The sequence below is a fragment of the Sarcophilus harrisii genome, chromosome 2 (genome assembly GCF_902635505.1).
Source record: "Sarcophilus harrisii chromosome 2, mSarHar1.11, whole genome shotgun sequence".
Taxonomy (NCBI): domain Eukaryota; kingdom Metazoa; phylum Chordata; class Mammalia; order Dasyuromorphia; family Dasyuridae; genus Sarcophilus; species Sarcophilus harrisii.
In genome coordinates, this window is record NC_045427.1 from 403,709,211 (window position 1) to 403,727,960 (window position 18,750).

The 18,750-nt window shown below is 41.6% G+C and overlaps 1 protein-coding gene across 5 annotated transcripts in view; it reads right to left on the reverse strand.

The window, feature by feature from the left end:
• SLIT3 (slit guidance ligand 3) overlaps window positions 1-18,750 on the reverse strand; it is a 772,326-nt gene that overhangs the window by 40,519 nt on the left and 713,057 nt on the right. For all 5 annotated transcript variants that reach the window (XM_031949421.1, XM_031949420.1, XM_031949423.1 and 2 more), the window contains 4 exons: window positions 17,654-17,725; window positions 15,701-15,864; window positions 12,789-12,913; window positions 3,210-3,307 (listed from right to left, as the gene is read on the reverse strand). In XM_031949421.1, the coding sequence (XP_031805281.1) occupies window positions 3,210-3,307; window positions 12,789-12,913; window positions 15,701-15,864; window positions 17,654-17,725 (459 nt within the window). The remainder of the gene's footprint in view (window positions 1-3,209; window positions 3,308-12,788; window positions 12,914-15,700; window positions 15,865-17,653; window positions 17,726-18,750) is intronic.

An 18,750-nucleotide genomic window follows, 5' to 3' on the forward strand; every position in this document is an offset into this window, starting at 1 on the left:
ACTAGATTCTATACATCTAAGATTTATACCTTGTCCATAAAATGTGTTGTGAGATGAAATGTGGCACCCTAGCTCTTCCCCTGCTTGGGAATCCGTTTACGAAATTGGGAGAAATGAAAATTAGACAACGTGGACTGACTCCTGAAATGCATAGGATCATAAATTTAGGGTTGAAAGGAATGTGTCAGAAGTCATCTGGCCAATCCTCTCATCTTAAAAATGAGAAATTAGGACCTGATAAATGAAGTGAGAGGAAGAAGCAGTATAGTAGAATGGGGATCAGAGAAAAAGGCTGTGGTAGCAAAAGGACTTTAATTCAGATCAACTTGCTGCCTCTGTAACTATGCAAAAATCACTTGGATTCTGCAGGTTTTAGTTTCTTCACCTTTAAAATGAAAAGGATAGACCAAATGACCTCTAGAGATCCCTCTCAGTTCTAGCTCTAGCATCCTAAGTGACCTGTCCAAGATTATATAAAACCAGGTTTTGAACCATGGTCTTAGCACCTTTTTTACTGTACCATGTTGTCCTTCATCTTTGCTCAGTTGCTGACCCTTTATTGCCTCTGGACATACTACAGTCTTGCCACCACAGTGGGGGATGTTTAGTCTGAACACATGTGGGCTTGTAATGCAAAATTACTCCTGCCTCTCCCTCTCCCCATTCCTTCTTCCCACAAATCCCTTGCTTAGTCATGGACCATGGGTCAGTCAGGAGGCTTCAGGGGGAAAAAAATCTTGTAGCTGGGATAGAAAGTCTTGCCTTTCAGGAGGTCTTAGTCAAAGCTATTAACTTATTTTTTATTTATTATTTAAGTTTTTATGATCACTTTGAGGGTGGAGGTTAGGTAGGAGATCACTAGTAGAGAGTGTAGCAGCAAATTGCTGATTGGGCTGTGTGTGTCTAGGTGGGCAGTGTGAGTGCTTCCTTCCCTGGTGGGAATTCTAGTGAGCCTTGGGAGGAGGAAGGGTCTTGCTAATGGCATCAGGTTTAGAGATTGCCCTCTTAAGGATTAGCTCATGTATAGAGAGTTGGAATGAAGTCCTGAAGTGTTAAACATGCAGGTTACATGCCTCCCCCAACACTCCCAAGTGGCCTGAATCATATTAAAATGTAATAGGGAAGTATTTAACAAAAACAAATGAAAATACAATAGGATAGAGATATTGTAAATCTGTAGTTTTCTAAGTCAATATGTAGTTTACAGGTTTCCTTATAGTTTAGTGATACCTATTTCTATTTGAATTTGACATTATTGATCTAGTTCAACCCTGTTTTACAAATGAAAAAATTCAGGCTCAGATAGGTGAAAGAATCACATGAATAATGAGTAGCAGAGCTGGGATTCAAAGTCAGCTCTCCTGATTCCAAATCCAGTGCTTTGGAACTGACTGGCTAAAAATATATTACCTATTGGAATCTCTAGATATTTCTAGGACAATCTAGTAAGCTACTCTTGATCAGTATCATTCCCTTTCTCCACTCCCTATATGCTCCTGACCTAAAGAAAAAGAGTAATTTTATACCTGGGACTAAAATGTAACATCTTCCTTAACACTGAAGCAAGCATGTCACCATGATTTTAGGGCCATGTGTCCAGAAGCTCAGGCCTTTGTTGCTCACTGACACTCTGGGCTCCATCCCCAACCCCATCTCTAACTTCCACCTTAAAAAGGATAAGCATTGTTGGTTTAGCTATCCCAGGGTCTTCACTTATGACTTTTTGCCCCATAAAGGGGACGCTTTCTGACTCTGATCAACAAAAATAAATGGTTTACTCTCAGGGGGAATCTGGGTCTCTCTTAGAAACATGGAATAAGAATGTACCTAATTGTAGTCTTGCTCTATCTGGGACTTTTTCTGAAGAAAAAAAAAAGCACATACCCATAAAACAACCCAAAAATTGTTTCTAAGTCAGAAAAATGAAGTTAAGTCCCCCAATTATTGGGAATGGAATCAAGACCCCCTGTACAATACCACCAGCTAAGTTTTTACCTAACAGGCTAGGTATAAGAGCCAAATATGGGAAATGGAGTCCCTCATACTGTGAAGCAACCTTTTGCTCACCCGTGCATCCCTTGGGTGGGCACAGGGCCTAAGGATGAGGTTTCAGCTTTGGAGGTGCATTTCCTGCCTCTGGCCTGTCCATGTCACCACCTCCCCATGATTTCCATGCGGTTTCCTTTCGCCCCCATTCGCTCCCTATCTGTGAGCCCCAGCACCAGGGAGTGGGTGGCTTGGCATTTCTCAGACAGGAAAACTAACCTCAACTTAAGTTTCAGTTTACAAGAGTAAAGATTTGACAGGCTTGGCAAGCTAATGTATGTACAGGCTAGGCCCTCCAGGGAGAGGAACAGAAAGAAAAAAGATAATTTCTTTCACAGACCACACAGTAGATGGGCTAAGAGGGCCCCTTCCCATAATGCCTCTGATAGTCACTTATTTTTCCCTTTTGGCTGCAAGGGTTTTAGAGAATTTGACATCAAACTGCCTCTACACCCCATCCTCTGCCTGCTGGCAAACTAGGCTGGAGCCTCTTGGGGGCAGTTGTGGGTTGAATTCCCACTTTTTTGATAGGTTCAAATTATAGAACCCTTAGTCTGTGCCTTTTATTTGAGGCAACTGCCTTCTGAGACCTAGCTTCATAAAATGAAGCTTGAAATGCTCTCCTTGGTAGAAACGGGGCCTGCCGAAGAGGGTGCCCAAAGGTCTGGGAGGTGGGAGCTGAGCCCCTTTGTTGGGGCAATGCCCCTCCTCCCCCAAATTAAAATGATCTCATCTTTCTAAATCCTGAGACCTTAATGGCTTAGCTCACTGTGTTACAGTGAAGAGTCCAAGCCCTTAGCAAAGGCCCAAAGGGAAGTGCTTAATAAATGTTTACTAATTGATTGATTATGAGGTCATGAGAAGAAAAGGGAGGATGCTCATGGATGCTCACTCAGACAGCCTTTGTGGGGGGAAAAGATGAAGTGAGGTCTAGGGGGATTCAAGATAGGGGTGACCTCAATCATGCTCTGCCCCTCAGACTTATGACTGTCACAAGGTAAGCTGGGAAGGACCTGGGAGTCTTTAGGCAGGCTCAATCATCTCCTTCTGTTGCTCCTTTAAGTCCCAGAATCACCTGGGATTAGAGTTACTTAAAGAAGTTCCCACTATAGTCAAAACTTCCCCTGGAGGGTAAGGGAGAGCACCTTGGGAGCTGCCATTACCTAAATCCATTCGGATTGGTCTCGCTGAGGTGGCAGATCCCTCCATGCTGGCAGGGGTTCTGGATGCACGTGTTGATGGGCATGTTGCAATCCCGGCCCTGTGAGAAGAAGGGAGATACACCAGTTAGTGATGCCTTGGTGGATGAGCCGGCCTCAGGAGCTCCCTGCTGCTGGTAGGGACAAGGTGCCTTTGTTTTTGTGTTTGGGGAGAGGTGGGTGCTCAAAAGGGCATCCCCTAGAAGGTCTCAGGAAAACTCAATTCCTCTCTCTTGGGTTCTCTCCTTCTTCCTCCTTCATTCCACTCTTATGAGGATGGGAAGATTAGACTTGGCATGTCTGGTGAGCTGTTTGGTTGTTGGTATGAAGGGCAGAGAGAGAGAGAGAGACAGACAGAGACAGAGAGAGATGGAGAGAGAGAAACAGAGGAGACAGAGACAGAGAGAGATACAGAGACAGAGACATACAGAGACAGATAGAGAGAGAGAGAGAGAGAGAGAGAGAGAGAGAGAGAGAGAGAGTCAGAGAAACACACACACACACACACAGACAGAGAGAGAGAGAGGGAGAGAGAGAGAGAGAAAGAGGGAGAGAGAGAGAGAGAGAGACAGATAGAGACAGGGTGGGGAGAATATGAGAGAATACCTTCTGTGTAGTGTTCTAGAGCCCTTTTCTGAAGTCACATACCATGACCCTGTTGGGAGCCCTGGCTCCTCCTGCCAACCAAGCCAAGCTGGCAGATGGGCTAGGAATGCACCTGAGCCTTGGCAAGCGGCCCTGCCTGCTGCCTGGCTTCTCTGCCAAGCAGGCTGGCATCGTTATCTTGGGAAGTTATCTCCCTGAGGGCTGGGAGGGGCGGCGTCCAGGGTGGAGGAGGGGGTGGGAAGCTCCTGCTGCTTTTGTTTCGGAGCCACATACTCTGTGGCCTGGCCACTTTGCCAGCCATGGACACTAATGGGAGGCCACCCACTGCCATGCCACCTGTTCCCCATCTGGCTGGGAAAATCCCCTCTGCCTCTCCTGCTCTGCGGCTGCCCACAACAGGATGTGCTCCGGAGTGAAGGCCTCATCAGTGCCGTCCCCACTGTCTGAGCTGCGAAGCTGGGATTCTGGCAGCCCGTGGGGGGCCGTTCTCATCCACTTCCTTCTCCCTCACCTGGGACTGGGCCATGGGGCAGGCTCATCAGTTAAAGGCCAGAAACGGCCCATGAGGACATGACCAATTCCTTCTTTTTATAGAAAAGTCCCCGTGGAAGGGCTTGGGCAGAGTGGCAAGGCTGGGAAGCACTGTCCAGCCCTGGGCCCAGTGGGGCCGCGGGGCCCTCCTCATCCGCATCCCCGCCTTGCTGCCCCCCCCCTCCCCAGGAGAGCCTGGTCCGCCTGGAGGTGTCCCTGTGCCTTTCCAGCCTGCCCCTTCTGTCCTAGACCCCGCACCACCTGGAATCCGGGTCTGGCCCGCTCGGGCACAGCGGCGTGAACAACGCTCGGCCACAGAAAGCAGTCTGCTTGTGTCGGACATGCCCAAGCAGCAGGCCAAAGGCGGGCCTGGTTGGCAGGGGAGCAGGGCGGGCAGGCAGGGCCATCTTAGCCGCCAGGTTTTGCTCCCCTTCATGGAAGGGGCCTAGCATCTTTTTTATTCAGCAATGAGGCATGAGGATTTTTAAATACAAATATCTCTAGATAGTAAAGCCCCAAGAGAAATCAAATGAGGATGGAAAACAAAGAACCAGAGCTTGGTTTTCATAAGGATGGGACTGGGGACGGGGGAGTGCTTAAGGTACCTGAGGGAACAGGAAATGGAAGTTAGGGCTGATGCTTTGTCTACCTGACAATTCTACCCAGGGTTAGCATTGGTTAGAAACTCCCAGTTCTTCTTCATTGGCCCCTTTCCAATTAAATGCCTTCCTTTGGGAAGGCCACAAAATCTCAAACACAGATGCCTCTGTTAAGGAATAAGAAATGGTTTCCTAGCTGGACAGATCAGCCATTCCTCGAGTCGTGTATACAGAGGCACTTCTCCACCTCTCTACTTCTGTCTCCCAATCTTATGTTTCTAAACAAGCCTCCTGCCATTTCTGGAGTGTACTCCCTCTGTCATTTCTTCCTTTGAGATTCCTTGGCTCTCTTTGAGGCTCTACTTGGGTGCTCCTTGAGCCCTCTATTTTCTAATCTGCAGTACTCTTACCCTCCTCAAAAGGGCAGCTACGAAGGACAGTGGGTAGAGTCCTGAGGACCCAGAGTTAAGGAGATCTGAGATCAAGTCTAGCTCAGATACTTCCTAGTTGTGTGACCCTGGGCAAGTCACTTAACCCTGTCTACCTCAGTTTCCTTATCTGTAAAATGAGCCGGAGACAGAAAAGGCAAATCACTCCAGTATCTTTGTCAAGAAAATCCCAAATGGGGTCAAAAAGATTCAGACATGACTGAATGACTAAACAACAACTCCCTCAAAATATCCATTATTCTATTGACTGATCAGTGCCCATGGTGTGTTTCCACAGTAGAAAGCAAGTTACTTAAAGGAAGGGATTGACTGTGTTGGATACATTTCCATCTCCAACATCCAGCACAATGCCTTGCACACAGTTAGCATTCAATGGTCAATGCTGGATTAAATTGACTGAAGAAAGAGTTACGAGCAAAAGGATGTCTTCTTGACTATAACTTCAGTGCTCTCTCCTATATCATCTGAAAAAAAATATACAATAGACAAGTGGAGAGGAAGCATGGGTAGGATGCTGAATTTGGAGTTGGGAAGATCTGGATATAAATCTCACCTTAGAGAGTTAGTAGCTATATGACTTTGGACAAACCACAACTTGTCTTAACCACAATTTGCTCATCTATAAAATGAGGGGGTTTGATGGGCTCTCAGCTCTCAATCTAGGATCCAATGATCTGGCTGACAGGACCCACCATTTGCCAGCTTCCTCCTTATCCTTCTAAAACTCTTATTTCTCACTCTTGTCCAATATTCAACCACCATTGCAGTCATGGAAATCCATGCTGACTTCTCCACCCAGCATGCTGTCTGGCACACAGTAGGTATTTAATTAAAGCTTTGACTGAAACCTATAAATTGCTTATATTTTAATTTAATACACAAATGAGAAGGTGAATAGTATTTATTAAGATTGGTTCTAAATTTGTCCTAAGTCAGCTTATTTCTCCTCAGAGGAGTGTGAAAGAAAGGGGTTTTAAAAATAAAGTGAAAATTGCTGATTTTAAAAGGGTTGGTGGGGCAGTTAGGTGGTACAGAGTGTCAGGGCCTGGCACTCTTAGTGAGTTCAAGTCCAGTCACAGATATTTACCATCTTTGTGACCCTGAACAAGATACTTTTTTTTGACCTCAGTTTCCTCATCTGTAAAATGACCTGGAGAAGGAAATGGCAAACCACTTCAGTACCTTTGGGATCCTGAAGGGATGAACGTGACTGGAAACACTGACAACAACAAAAAGAGAACTCTGTGAGAAATGCCAGGATGAAGTTCTGAAGGACAATGGAAGGAGAAAAGCTTTGGGGAGGAAGATGCTCCCATATGTGGGGCATTCCCACTCATCTAGTTGCTTCAATATATTCTTCAGGAATTAGCGACTCTGTGTCAAACACTGATTGGAGAATGTGCTTTGCATCTTTCTTGAATGTGATTCAGATCCAGGCAGCAGTGCCTGGCACTTGATGAGACTGTAATTGGGCATGACGGTGGCACTTTTCAGTGACTTCCTTTTCCTCGTTAATAAATCACTATTGTCAATTTTTAGAAAATTAGGTCAACTCCGTTCTTTCCAGCCTCATTTTTATTTAAATCCACAAGATTTATGATGTTCCCTGGCCATATTCTCCTTTCCATTATCTCCAAGACTCAACTCTTTGAATGTGAATGTAGGATAGAGCTGGGGGGCTCGGTCAATATTTGAGCAGGTTGGGCTTCAGTGACCACTGAAAGTGCAATTTTTACACTTTTAGACTGGGAGGACTGAGCCATGGTGTGTCTCCATGAAACCAAATCTTTGAAAAAATCAGCCAAATACTGGATATCTGATTCACACAGCATCAAAATACAGATATTTGGAAATGCTCAGAAAATTGCTGCAATTTTGTAACTTTTCATCTTGTATCATAGTGTCCTCAGCTATTCATTCACAGCCACGAGAACTTTTTCTTCATATCTAGCTTGGTTCTTCCCCATCAAAGGATAAGAGAAAATCATTACAAACTCTTGATTGGTTTTGGGAATGTGACAGGAGCAGTAAGGATACAGATGATGCACAAATAGCCAAAATCTCTAAGTTACTAGTTTCTAGTGGGGCATTCTCCTACTCTCCACCAAAACTTTTAAGGACCTAAACTAGAATAAACTTTAAAGATCATCTTGTCCAACTCTAGTTTTATAGGTGAGGAAACTGAGACCTAGGCAAGAGAAGTTACTTGTACAAAGCCACCCAGGGAATCAGTGGCAAAGACAGCAATAACTTGGGTCTCCTGAGATTCTCAGTGAATTATTCTTTCCACTAGAATACAACCATTTGCCTTTTCACCTCCATTTGAGGATGCTACAAGTACATAAAAGCCAAAAAGCTTCTCTGATCACTGTGTTTGAGCATGCATGTATGCGTGCCCAGCCCTGCCAATGAATCCAAGCTTGGGCATCAACAGCTTTAGCAAAAGCCAAAGCTCCCTCTGCATCCCTTTAAAGCCTTTGCAGACATTCACATGTCTACAAACAAGCTATAAATAAATGCCTTCCTCCCTCCAGTGCCCTTGAAGATTCACTCTCTGTTCTCATATTAGGTTTTATAGAAATCACATATTATAGCCAGTTGTATGAGGGCAACAGCTGACACACAGTCATTCCTGCCAATTCACAATCTTACAGTCAATAACCCCCAGTCATATTTGGCACGCACAACCTGGGACTGATGGGCAACGTCAGCCTGGGCTCTGGTCCTGGAGTACAGTGGGCAGGGCTGAGCACTGGCTTAGGAACCAAATGACCAGACTGACTCTAAGTCACTAACTAGCTGGGTAGCTTTAGACAAGTCATTTGCCATTTCTGAGCCTCTTCCTACATCTATAAAATAAAGGGGGTGTCAAGTCATGGAATCAGCACTAGGATTTAATTCTCAAACATCAGCTATATGGTCACAGACAAGCCTTTTTACCTCTGGGGGACTCAGTTTCTCTTTCTGTAAGATGCACATAGTGATACTTGCACTATCTGCCTCACCAGGTTGAGAGAAAAATTTTTTGTAAGCTTTAATGATGATATTAATCTCTTCCTATCTCTTTTCTCTCTCCTTTCTTCCCTCATTCTCTCCCTGCCCCTCTTTCTCTTACCATCTTTTTATCTTCCCATCTCTTCCCATCTTATATTATTTGTCATCTGTCCATACTTGGGTCTATATATTCCTAATTAGATTACAAGTTTATTAAGGTCAGGATATGTATCTTACTTTTTTTTGGTAGGCCTCAAGTGCTAAACACAACTACTTGTGAATGACTGTTTTCATTCACCAGACTTTTAATTCTTACAAAATGGTATTGCATTAGTTATAGAGGGTTCAGTGCTATTCATGGACTTACAGATGAAATAATGTATTTAAGAGGTTTTACAAACAATAAAATTTTATGCAAATATAAGTTATTTAAAAAAAAATATTACTCTCTTCTTAGAAGGTAGTATAGTTCTTTACTTTCAAGGAAGTAGGGAAAAAACATGACAATGGCTATATACTCTTATAATTGAAAGCCCTTTCAACTCTATTTCTCCTCAGTAGCTTTGTAATCACAGTCTCAGAGTTGAAGCATCCCTTAGGGCTTATCTAGTCTAACCTGTACCTGAACAATAGTTTCCCTTACAACAAAATGGCCAACTGGTCATCTGGTAATTGGAACTTGAACAGCTCCAGTGAGGGCAAGCCCATTCCCTCCCAAGACAATCTATTTCATTCTTGCAGGTCTAATTTTTTTGGAAGTTAAGCTTAAATCTGCCTCTTTGTAGCTTCACCCCATTGTCCTGGTCTTACTCTCTCTCTCTCTTTTTAAGCAGAGCAAGCTTTGTCCCTCTCTTCTAAGTACTGGCCCTTCTGTCTTCCTAAGCCTTCTCTAGGCTAAATAAACCTAACTACCTTCAACTGATCCTTAAAAGGCATATACTTGAGACCCTTTACTTCTGGCTCACCCACTTCTGAATATTCTTCAGCTATACTAGAATATGATGGAAAAGAACTCAACACAATATTGCATTTGGAGGCTGATAGGGCTTAGTCTATGGTGGGACTATTACCTTTACCATTTTAGGTACTATGCCTTTTTAAATGCAGAATAATATTGCATTAGTTACAGAGGATTCAGTGCTATTCATGCACTTACAGCTGAAATAACGTATTTAAGGAGTTTTATAAACATAAAAAATGTCAATCTAAGTTATCGTTTTTTTTAAAAATTATTATTCTCTCCTTAGAAGGTAGTGTAGTTCTTTACTTTCAAGGGAGTGGGGAAAAGACAGATGACAAGACAATTCCCACTCCAGAGCTCAAGTTCAGTTTCTTTCTAGAAAAGGGTTTTGTAGTTCCCAGGACCTCCAACTCTTCTTTCATTCTCCCATTAATAGCTAAATATGGAAAGGAGCATGGGTCAAGACAGTGCAGTGTCCAAGAACCCTGTGGGCAGCTTGCTGGTACAATAATGGCTAGATGTGCTCATTCCTGTCCAGCTCAAAGGGATATCAAATGGCCTGAATTTCAACCCAATCTAGATGTCCAGCCATGGCCTATAGGTGGCACTCTGATACCATTGGCTAGGAACTGTTGGTATAATGGTCTCAAGTCCTGTCCTTAGAATTGTAGTTAGTCTCAAATCACTGGGACTGTTGTGGGCCCTAAGTTTACAGATAAGAAACACATCCACCACTTTGGGGGAACTGGCCCAGGAGGGTTCCCTGGCTCACGTTCCCAGTTTAGCTAGCTTCATTTGTGAATGGACGTCTTGGGTGGTCAGGGCTTCCACACTGGGGTCCGGCTTTTGAGGGATTAAGGGTGAGGAAGAAGTGGAGGAACCTGAAGATCACTGGGAGAAGTACAAAGCCAAGTAGGAAGTTTTGGGCGGCTTTATTGACAATCATGAAATAAATAATATATTATTTTTCCATTGAATAGGAGTACTCAGAATCATGGGCAGATTATTGGTCAGAATTTCACAGAATCATAAATGTTAGAACTGAGAAGGGTATTAATAATTACCTAATTCATCTTTCTTATGTTAAAATAGAAGTTCTCAAACTTTTTGGTTTCAAGGTGCCTTTTATACTCTTCAAAAATCATTGAGAATTCCAAAGAGCTTTTTTATGTGGGTCATAGCTATTCATATTTATGATATTAGAAATTATTATTATTATAAAGTAATTTTCACCTTGTGGATCTCATGAAAGGGCCTCCAGGATTCCCAAGGGTTACAGGCCACGCTTTTGGAAACATTAGAGGCAGTTAAGTTGTACAAAGAATAGAGGAGTACTGGACCTAAAATCATCAAGATAAGTTCAAATAGGGCTGATCTTTTGATCTTCTGGGTTATGCACTCATATCCCTTCCTTTTATTCTGCCTTGTGTCTAGACTTTAGGCTCTCCAAAACTACATAGAGGTTCTCACATATTTAATTTGGCCTCTTCTTTCTTCCAAAGAGATAGTTCTATATATCTGGGGAAACAATTTGATATACTGGAAAGGGCATTGGAGCTGGACACCTGCATTCTAGGACCTTTTCTGTCAATGACTTATGTGAATTTGAGGAAGCCATTTAATTCTTTATGTTCTATTTTCCTCAATTTCTTTGGGAAAAAAGATTTTATTGAAGCTTTTTGTTTTTTATATTAATTTTATATATATTTTATATATTCCCTCCCATAGTCATTCAGTAAATACTAATTAAACTCCTATTAAATACCAGGCACTATCCTGGGTGCTGGGGGATAGAAATACAATAAATAAAGCAATCCTTCTTTGAAAACCCCTACCTTTCCCTTCTAAAAAGGAAAAATAGCCAAGCAATATTCCATATACCATACCTTCATAAATTTCAAGACAGTGTTAATATTATTAGTGGAATTATATTACAGAAGAAACTAGTGATATACTGAATAGAATTCTGGACTTGAAGTCAAGGATGCTCAAGTTCAAATCTTACCACAATGTTTACTAGCTATGGGACCCTGGGCAACTCAATTCATCTCTTTCTGCTTTATTTCTTTATCTGTAAAATGGGGATTCTAATGGCACCTACCTTCCAGGGTTTAGATGATATTTGTAAAGTGCTACATAAATGCTAGCTACCACCACCATCATTATCACACTTTACTTTCTCAAAGAGTTGTTACAAAGATCAAGTCATTATCATTAAGACGTCATTAATGATTTTTGAAGAGTATAAAGGAGACCTTGAAACCAAAAAGTTTGAGAACTTCTATTTTAACATAAGAAAGATAAATTAAACGATTATTAATACCCTTCTCAGTTGTAACATTTATGATTCTGTGAATCATATTGTGTACATATCATATTGTACACAATCATATTGTGCAACATATTGCGTACCAGGATCTAGGGAAGTATACTAGGGAAGTATAAAGAATTGTAAAATAATATTAATGATATTATTATTAATTAAATTAACTTAAATAATTAAATATAATTTAAAAAATTAATTAAAAAACCGATAGCTGCCATTTTTTATACTTTGTACCTTCAGAATGAGACTTTACAACATCACTGATGAACAGTCCATACAGCCTGCTTTTGAAAACTTTTACTGACTTACCATCTTCTAATATTCTCATCTATCTCACTTTTGGATATAGCCCTAACTGTATGTTCAGGGCCTCTTCCTTACATCAAGCCTTAGTTTGCCTCTTTGCAACTTCTACCCATTGTTCCTACAGTAGTTCTTTCCCCTCAACTTAAAGAAAACATGTCTAATCCCTCTTCTTAATAGCCCTTGTTCTTTTTCCTTTTTGGAGGGACATGTTACACAAGGGATAGAATATTAGACTTGGAGTCAGGAAGACCTATGATTCACTTCTTGATTTTAACTCCTACTCACTTGAGCACATCATAAACTTCTTCAAACCTTAGGTTCCTCATCAGTAAATTGCAATATGTATCTCAATTAATCAATAATACATCAATAAACATTTAAAGCTCAGATGAAAAAAAATACTTTGCAAACCTTGAAGTACTTTATAAATGTCAGTTATCACTTTTCCTTTTTCTTATTGACTGAATAATTTCTCTCATTGAACTGTATTTAGAGGGTGGGGGATAAAGACAAGGACATGAAATGTGAATGCCTTTGTTCTGTGCATTCTCCATATTCCTGATTAAGGATTAGGTGGGTGAAGCTGGGTTGAGTAGAGGCGGAAACCATTGCTTTGAACTGATCTGTAGATTTGGATTATCATCCAAATTGCAAATTGGATGAAAGTCATTCCATTGGAGATGGGCAGTAAGGAGGACATGGTGGAGGAGTGAGAAGTATGTTCTGGATAGGGAAGAGGAGGACAATGAGAATGGTCACTCCTGGTAGTACCTTATAGCCATAAGGACAGGAACAGCGATACACCTCCGTCGGATCTGTGCTACATGTCCCATTGTTCTTGCATGGACTAGAGAGGCAGGGGTTACACTTGGCTGCGATGCTGATGTCCACTGCACCTGCAAAGCCAAAGTCACAGAGTATTCAGTTTCCAAGGATTTCACACAATTATCTCCAGTGGCAGTCTCTGCCCTGTTTTACTGCCTCCCCACATCTCTTTCAGACAACTTCCAGTCCCAGTTTTAGTCTGGTTTTATTTGGGAAGAACAGTCCTCCCCAGGAAAGTTTCCATTAATTTAACTGCTGCTTGATGATGAAACAATCACAGTGGGAAATCATTCAAAACACTTCTGTAGTCAAATCAATTACTATAATTAGTCTGATCTGATTTCTGTGCTAATCTGCAAACAATACACTGTAATTAGAAACACTCTATGCATCTTTTCATATTGCAGGAAGTCCTGTGCCTGGACTCCATCTGCTCCCCCCATGCTGGCTCCTGATTTACCCCACCTTGGACTTCCCAGACTCTGCTCCTGTCACTCCCCCACTCTCATGCCATTAGTCTTGGCCAGACTGTGGTAGGCAAAGAGTTGATGGTGGAAGGCAGTCAGAGGGAGGGACTCCAAAAGAACTGATTCGCTAGTCATGATAGCTTTGGTGGACTTCACCCTGCATGATCCAGGCGGAGAGGTACTATGTCTAAATGGTTCTCTTTGTTTTGTGATTAGGAAGTGACCTTGGAGACCAAGAGATCTTGGCCAATCCCTTCATTCTACAGATTCACAAACTTGGGCTGAAATAAGTTTGAGTACTTAGTGATTAGAATATAAGGTCTGGAGTCAGGAAGATTCATCTTTTCGAGTTCAAATCTGGCTTCAGACACTAGCTGTATGACCCTGGGCAAGTCACTTAACCCTGTTTGTCTTAGTTCCCTTATCTGTAAAATAATCTGGTAAAGAAAATGGCAAACCACTTTGATATCTCTTCCAAGAAAAACAAATGAGGTCAGGTACAGTCACACATAAGTAAAATGACTGAACAACAACAAAAACCTGTTGATTCCAAATCTACCTCTCTGTCCCATGGCAGTAGGCACTGAGGGCCAAATCCACCCATCTTTTTGTTTTTGCATGTCCAAGGAACTAAGAATAATTTTTACTTATTAAAATAAAGATATTTAAGAATCTAAAATCATTGATTTCAAACATTGTCCAAAAAATAGGCAGAGGGCTATTTGGCCCTCAGGCTTATAGTCTGTCACCCCACTGCCCTGCACAATAATCTTTCTTAAGGAAGGAAGTAACATATTATTGAAGAAGGTATTATGGTGATGTTCTATTGAAAAGTGGTACCATTTAGTGTAAGACAACTTTAAACCACTTTAGAGTTTAAATAAATTATCTTAATTCATTTAACATCAATTCTTTGATAGCTATGTAGGTAGCATATGGAGAACTGGCCTTAAGTCAGAATGACCTTAGTTTGAATTCTGACTTAGATATTAGCGTTGTGACCCCAGACAACTAATTCTCTTTTTACCTCAGTTTCTTCATTGGTAGGATGAAGATGATAATAATAGCATCTACCTCACAGAGTGGTTGTGAGGATCAAATGATTTGACATATGTAACCCATTTAGCAAACTTTAAAATGCCATATAAATGTTACTTCTTTTTATTATTATTAATTAGGGGCAAGGCAGGAGAGGAGGCTACTAAGAAGGGCATAGAACCTGGGCTGGGATCAGGCCTAATGCTTGTCTGACATTCTCAAGTAAAGACGTGACTGGCAAACCTGATTCCAAGGTTGGGATCAATGGCTCTTTTCTGCCTCTCTATGACTCCTTAATTCCAGCTAGTCTCTGTGGTTCTGGGCCTCTCAGGCTCCAGGTGCAGACAGAGGAATGAAAAATGAGCTTTCTATAAAATAAAAATCAATATAACTTTTCCAAACTTCAGCGGGGTCAGGGTCACTGGGTGAATCTCCTCCTTCCCTGGTCTGAATGGAGGCCTCCTGAATCCCAATGCACTGTTATTGACAACAAAGCATCTTTCCCTCTATTTCAGTTAAAACAAATCATATGGAAAAGGGCAATGTAAAATTCTCCTTGAAAAGATAAATAGAGAGTCTGGCTGTCAACTCAGCCACATTGGGGACATTGGGGACAGGCGTGCAAGGACATGGATTGGGGGATTTCTTCCATTTGGAAGGGAAAAAACTATCATTTTTTGGGGGGAGGGAACCCCCACTCTAACATGTACTTATGCTTGCCTGCTGTTCTCTCCCCAATTCACTTTTTCTCTTCTTCCTTTTCTTATTTCTCTCATTCTCTCTAGTTCATAAAGACCTGTAGGGTCAGGAGAGGTACTGAAGAGTTTGTAAAAATCTGAGGGGAGAAAAATGTTAAGAAATATATCTGAATTCCTGAATAGCTGGAGAGGTGAGGAGGAAATCAGGAAAGATTGGAATTATCTGGGATATGACAAAACATTTATGTGGTCAAGATGATTCCCCAGAAATGTACCCAGGCAACTCCTTTCCCTCCTTTCCCTAAAAACCCAAGGAGTTTTTTTTTAAACTTATTCATTCATTCATTTATTTTGTTGAGGATTAACAGGAAAGGGAAGGTTAAGGAAGAGAAGGATGAGACTATATATTTATATATAAAATTACATATATATTTCAAAGTGAATTTCAATGTCTAGGAAGTTCCTTTCCAGCTTATGGAATGGAATAGAGAAGGTACTGGTTTATGAAGTCACAGATGGGCCAGATACCTAATTCTGGGAGTAGACAAGGAAAGCTAAGCAGACTCTAGAGAAAAGATAGAAGATTTGGGGGTAAGATGGCTGAAGGACAACATATAGATCCTAAGAGGGACAGGAACCAGGGCCCACTTCCTACCTTTACACTGGAAGCGATGGGTGGGTGTTGTCAGCAAGAGTCTGTCTGCCATGTGCTCAGGGCTGCTGCAGCGGGCAATTCCTGGTTCTTTATAACCTGCCTTCACCCACTCTGAAAGCCAGCGTAGGCTGCAGTCACAGTGCAGGGGGTTGGTTCCCAGGGCCCTGAGGAAGCAACGGTACCAGACGTCATCCATCCCATTTTCACCTGCTTGCTGTTATCCATACTAAAAATCCCACTTCTCACCTCTGCACTTTTGCACAGAAGGTCCCCCTTTACCTGAAATATCCTGCCTCTGCATCTCCACGTCACAGAATATCTCATTTTACTCGAAACCTTCTAGATGAGACCTTTCCTGATTCCCCCAGGAGTAGACTTCCACCTCCCTGGCACATGTCCCGTATTTTAGGAGCCATCTTAAGGTTAGCTTCTCTTACCATCTACTGGTGGGCATTTAGCTGCTTGGGACCGGGGGCAGTGATCAGGAGAGAAATAAGGCCTTTGCTACCCTTGGACACTTTTGCCCTTAAACACTCCTTGCTCCCATCCCAGATTACTCTCCCATCCCAGAACATTTGTTTCAAATTCCTTTTCCTCCTTGGAAAAGTGTCCTTCTCTACACCTGCAAAATGCCACCCCTCCCTTTACCATTCTGATCACATCTCACTGCTAGAAAGCCTTTCTAGACTTTAACTGATCAGGGATTACTCTTTCTCCCATATTTTTTGGGCTTATGGGGGAGTCCATTCTGCAGAGAGGACTCATATAGAAGGGGTCACAAGTTTTTAGGGAGTTCTAGAATCATACAAATACAGATTCCAAAAAGATAAGACTTTTAGATCCCAAACTTTAAAAATTAGAGTGCCTAGTGCTGACTAATAGAAAGAATCTTGGGGTAGTAATCAGGAAATGCTCCTAGTTCTGCTACTGCTTGCTGTGGGATCTCATGCAAAATGGGTCTCAGTCTTTTTGTAAAACATATTTGCAAACACTCATCACAATCCCTGCCTCTATAAGGGAGAGAGAAAGTGTGGAAAACCAAGATAAAGTGGGAAGACTGTACAGTTCTTAGGAAGAGAGAAATCAACTGTGTTATACTTCCCTTATTCCTAGCTGCTGTACTCATATATTTCCAAGGTTCACAAGTTTAGCCATGAAGCTAAGGATTTGAAAAATTCATTCTTTTCTTCTCTGAGAATTGCTTTACAATAAAAAAAGGCCTAAATTTACTCAGAGTCATAGGATGTCAGAACTGTTAAGATTCTAAAGGGTCTCTGGCTTTAGAGGAGAGGAAATGAAGACATCCTTTTCAAAGGAAGGTTCAGACAGAGAGTGAATTGCTTGTTCTCCTTTGGAAATCTCTGACCCAAAACTTTGGGTAAAGAAGGCTGAAGGACCAGCCTGTGGATGGTCCGAGTTTGAAGCTTGAAATTCCCTGGGGAGCTGTTTTTATGGAGGTCACAAAGAACAAGACTAGACTAAGATAAGAGAATTCTAGGAGGTCTCTCACAGAAAAAAGAAATGAGGGTCATTAATAACAGCTATTTTTCCCATGTACATTTCTCAAAAGGTCATAGAATTGGGACCTTTGGGGCACTGATAATAATCATATTTGCTCCATGAGACTGAAGGTTGTAAAACAATGACATAGTGAGTATTTAAGAAGGTACTTACTGATGTCTCTCAGGTCAGCAAAATTAAATACAAGTTTGTAAACCAACAGCCCAGAAATGGGCTCAATCGATTCATTCAGTAATATAAAGTAATCGTATATATGTGTATGTGTGTGTGTGTGTGTGTGTGTGTGTGAGAGAGAGAGAGAGAGAGAGAGAGAGAGAGAGAGAGAGAGAGAGAGAGAGAGAGATGTGGGGAAGTGGTATGTGTATGTGAGGAAGCAAAAGCTAGGGGGAAGGGAGGAAAGAGGGACTAAGGGAGGAGAAAGGGGCTACTTACAGATGAGAAAGAGCAGTCAGGTCATTAAATGAGCCTTCAGGAACACTGGAAATGTCATTTCCATGAAGAGTTCTGGAGAAGGGATAAAGTGAAACATTAAAATCCAACAATTTTCTCTCATCTGGAACATCATCCATCCTATTTTCCCCTACTTGCTGTCTGTTATCCATACCAAAAATTCCATTTCTCACCTCTATACTTTTGTACAGATGGTTCTCCCTTATATGAAATATCTTTCCTCTGCATCTCCACTTCATAGAATATCTTATTTTATTCAAAGCACAGTGCTACTTCCTATATGACCTTTCCTGATTGCCCCAGGCACTAATGCTCTGAACTTCTTACCATTACATCGACTAACTTGGGACATATTTTTTATTTATTTGACTTTTGAATTTCCCTACTTTTTGTGGAGGCCCCATTGTTCTTCTAACCTCCCAAAACTGTAACTTTAGATTCATTAAACTCACATCACACATCTTATAGGTTGCTAAATATTGCTGTTCCTACCTCCATAACATCTCTAATATCCCTTTTTTTCTTATGTTACAACCCTAGTTCAGACCCTCTTCAGTTCCCACCTCAGTTATTGCAACAGCCTGCCACAGTGATTTTTCTTAAGGGCAGATCTGAGCATGTGGCTCTCCTATTCAATAAACTCCAGTGGATTCCTGTTGCCTCCAGGAACAAATACATGTGCAACATGTGCATTCCTCTGTTTAGCTTTTAAAGCCATTTATACATGTATAACATCAAATTACTTGACTTCTCAATGAGAAGTTTGGGGAGGAAGGAAGACAATTTAGAACTCAAAATTTAAAAAACAAATGTTAAAAATTGTTTAAAATGTAATTGGAGGAAATCATTATATATCTCAACAGCGATACTGTATGAGGATGTATTCTGATGGAAATGGATTTCTTCAACAAAGACAAGATCTAACTTAGTTTCAATTGATCAAGGATGGACTGAAGCAGCTACACCCAAAGAAAGAACACTAGGAAATGAATGTAAACTGCTTGCATTTTTGTTCTTCTTCCCAGTTATTTATACCTTCTAAATCCAATTCTCCCTGAGCAACAAAAAAACTGGTTCTG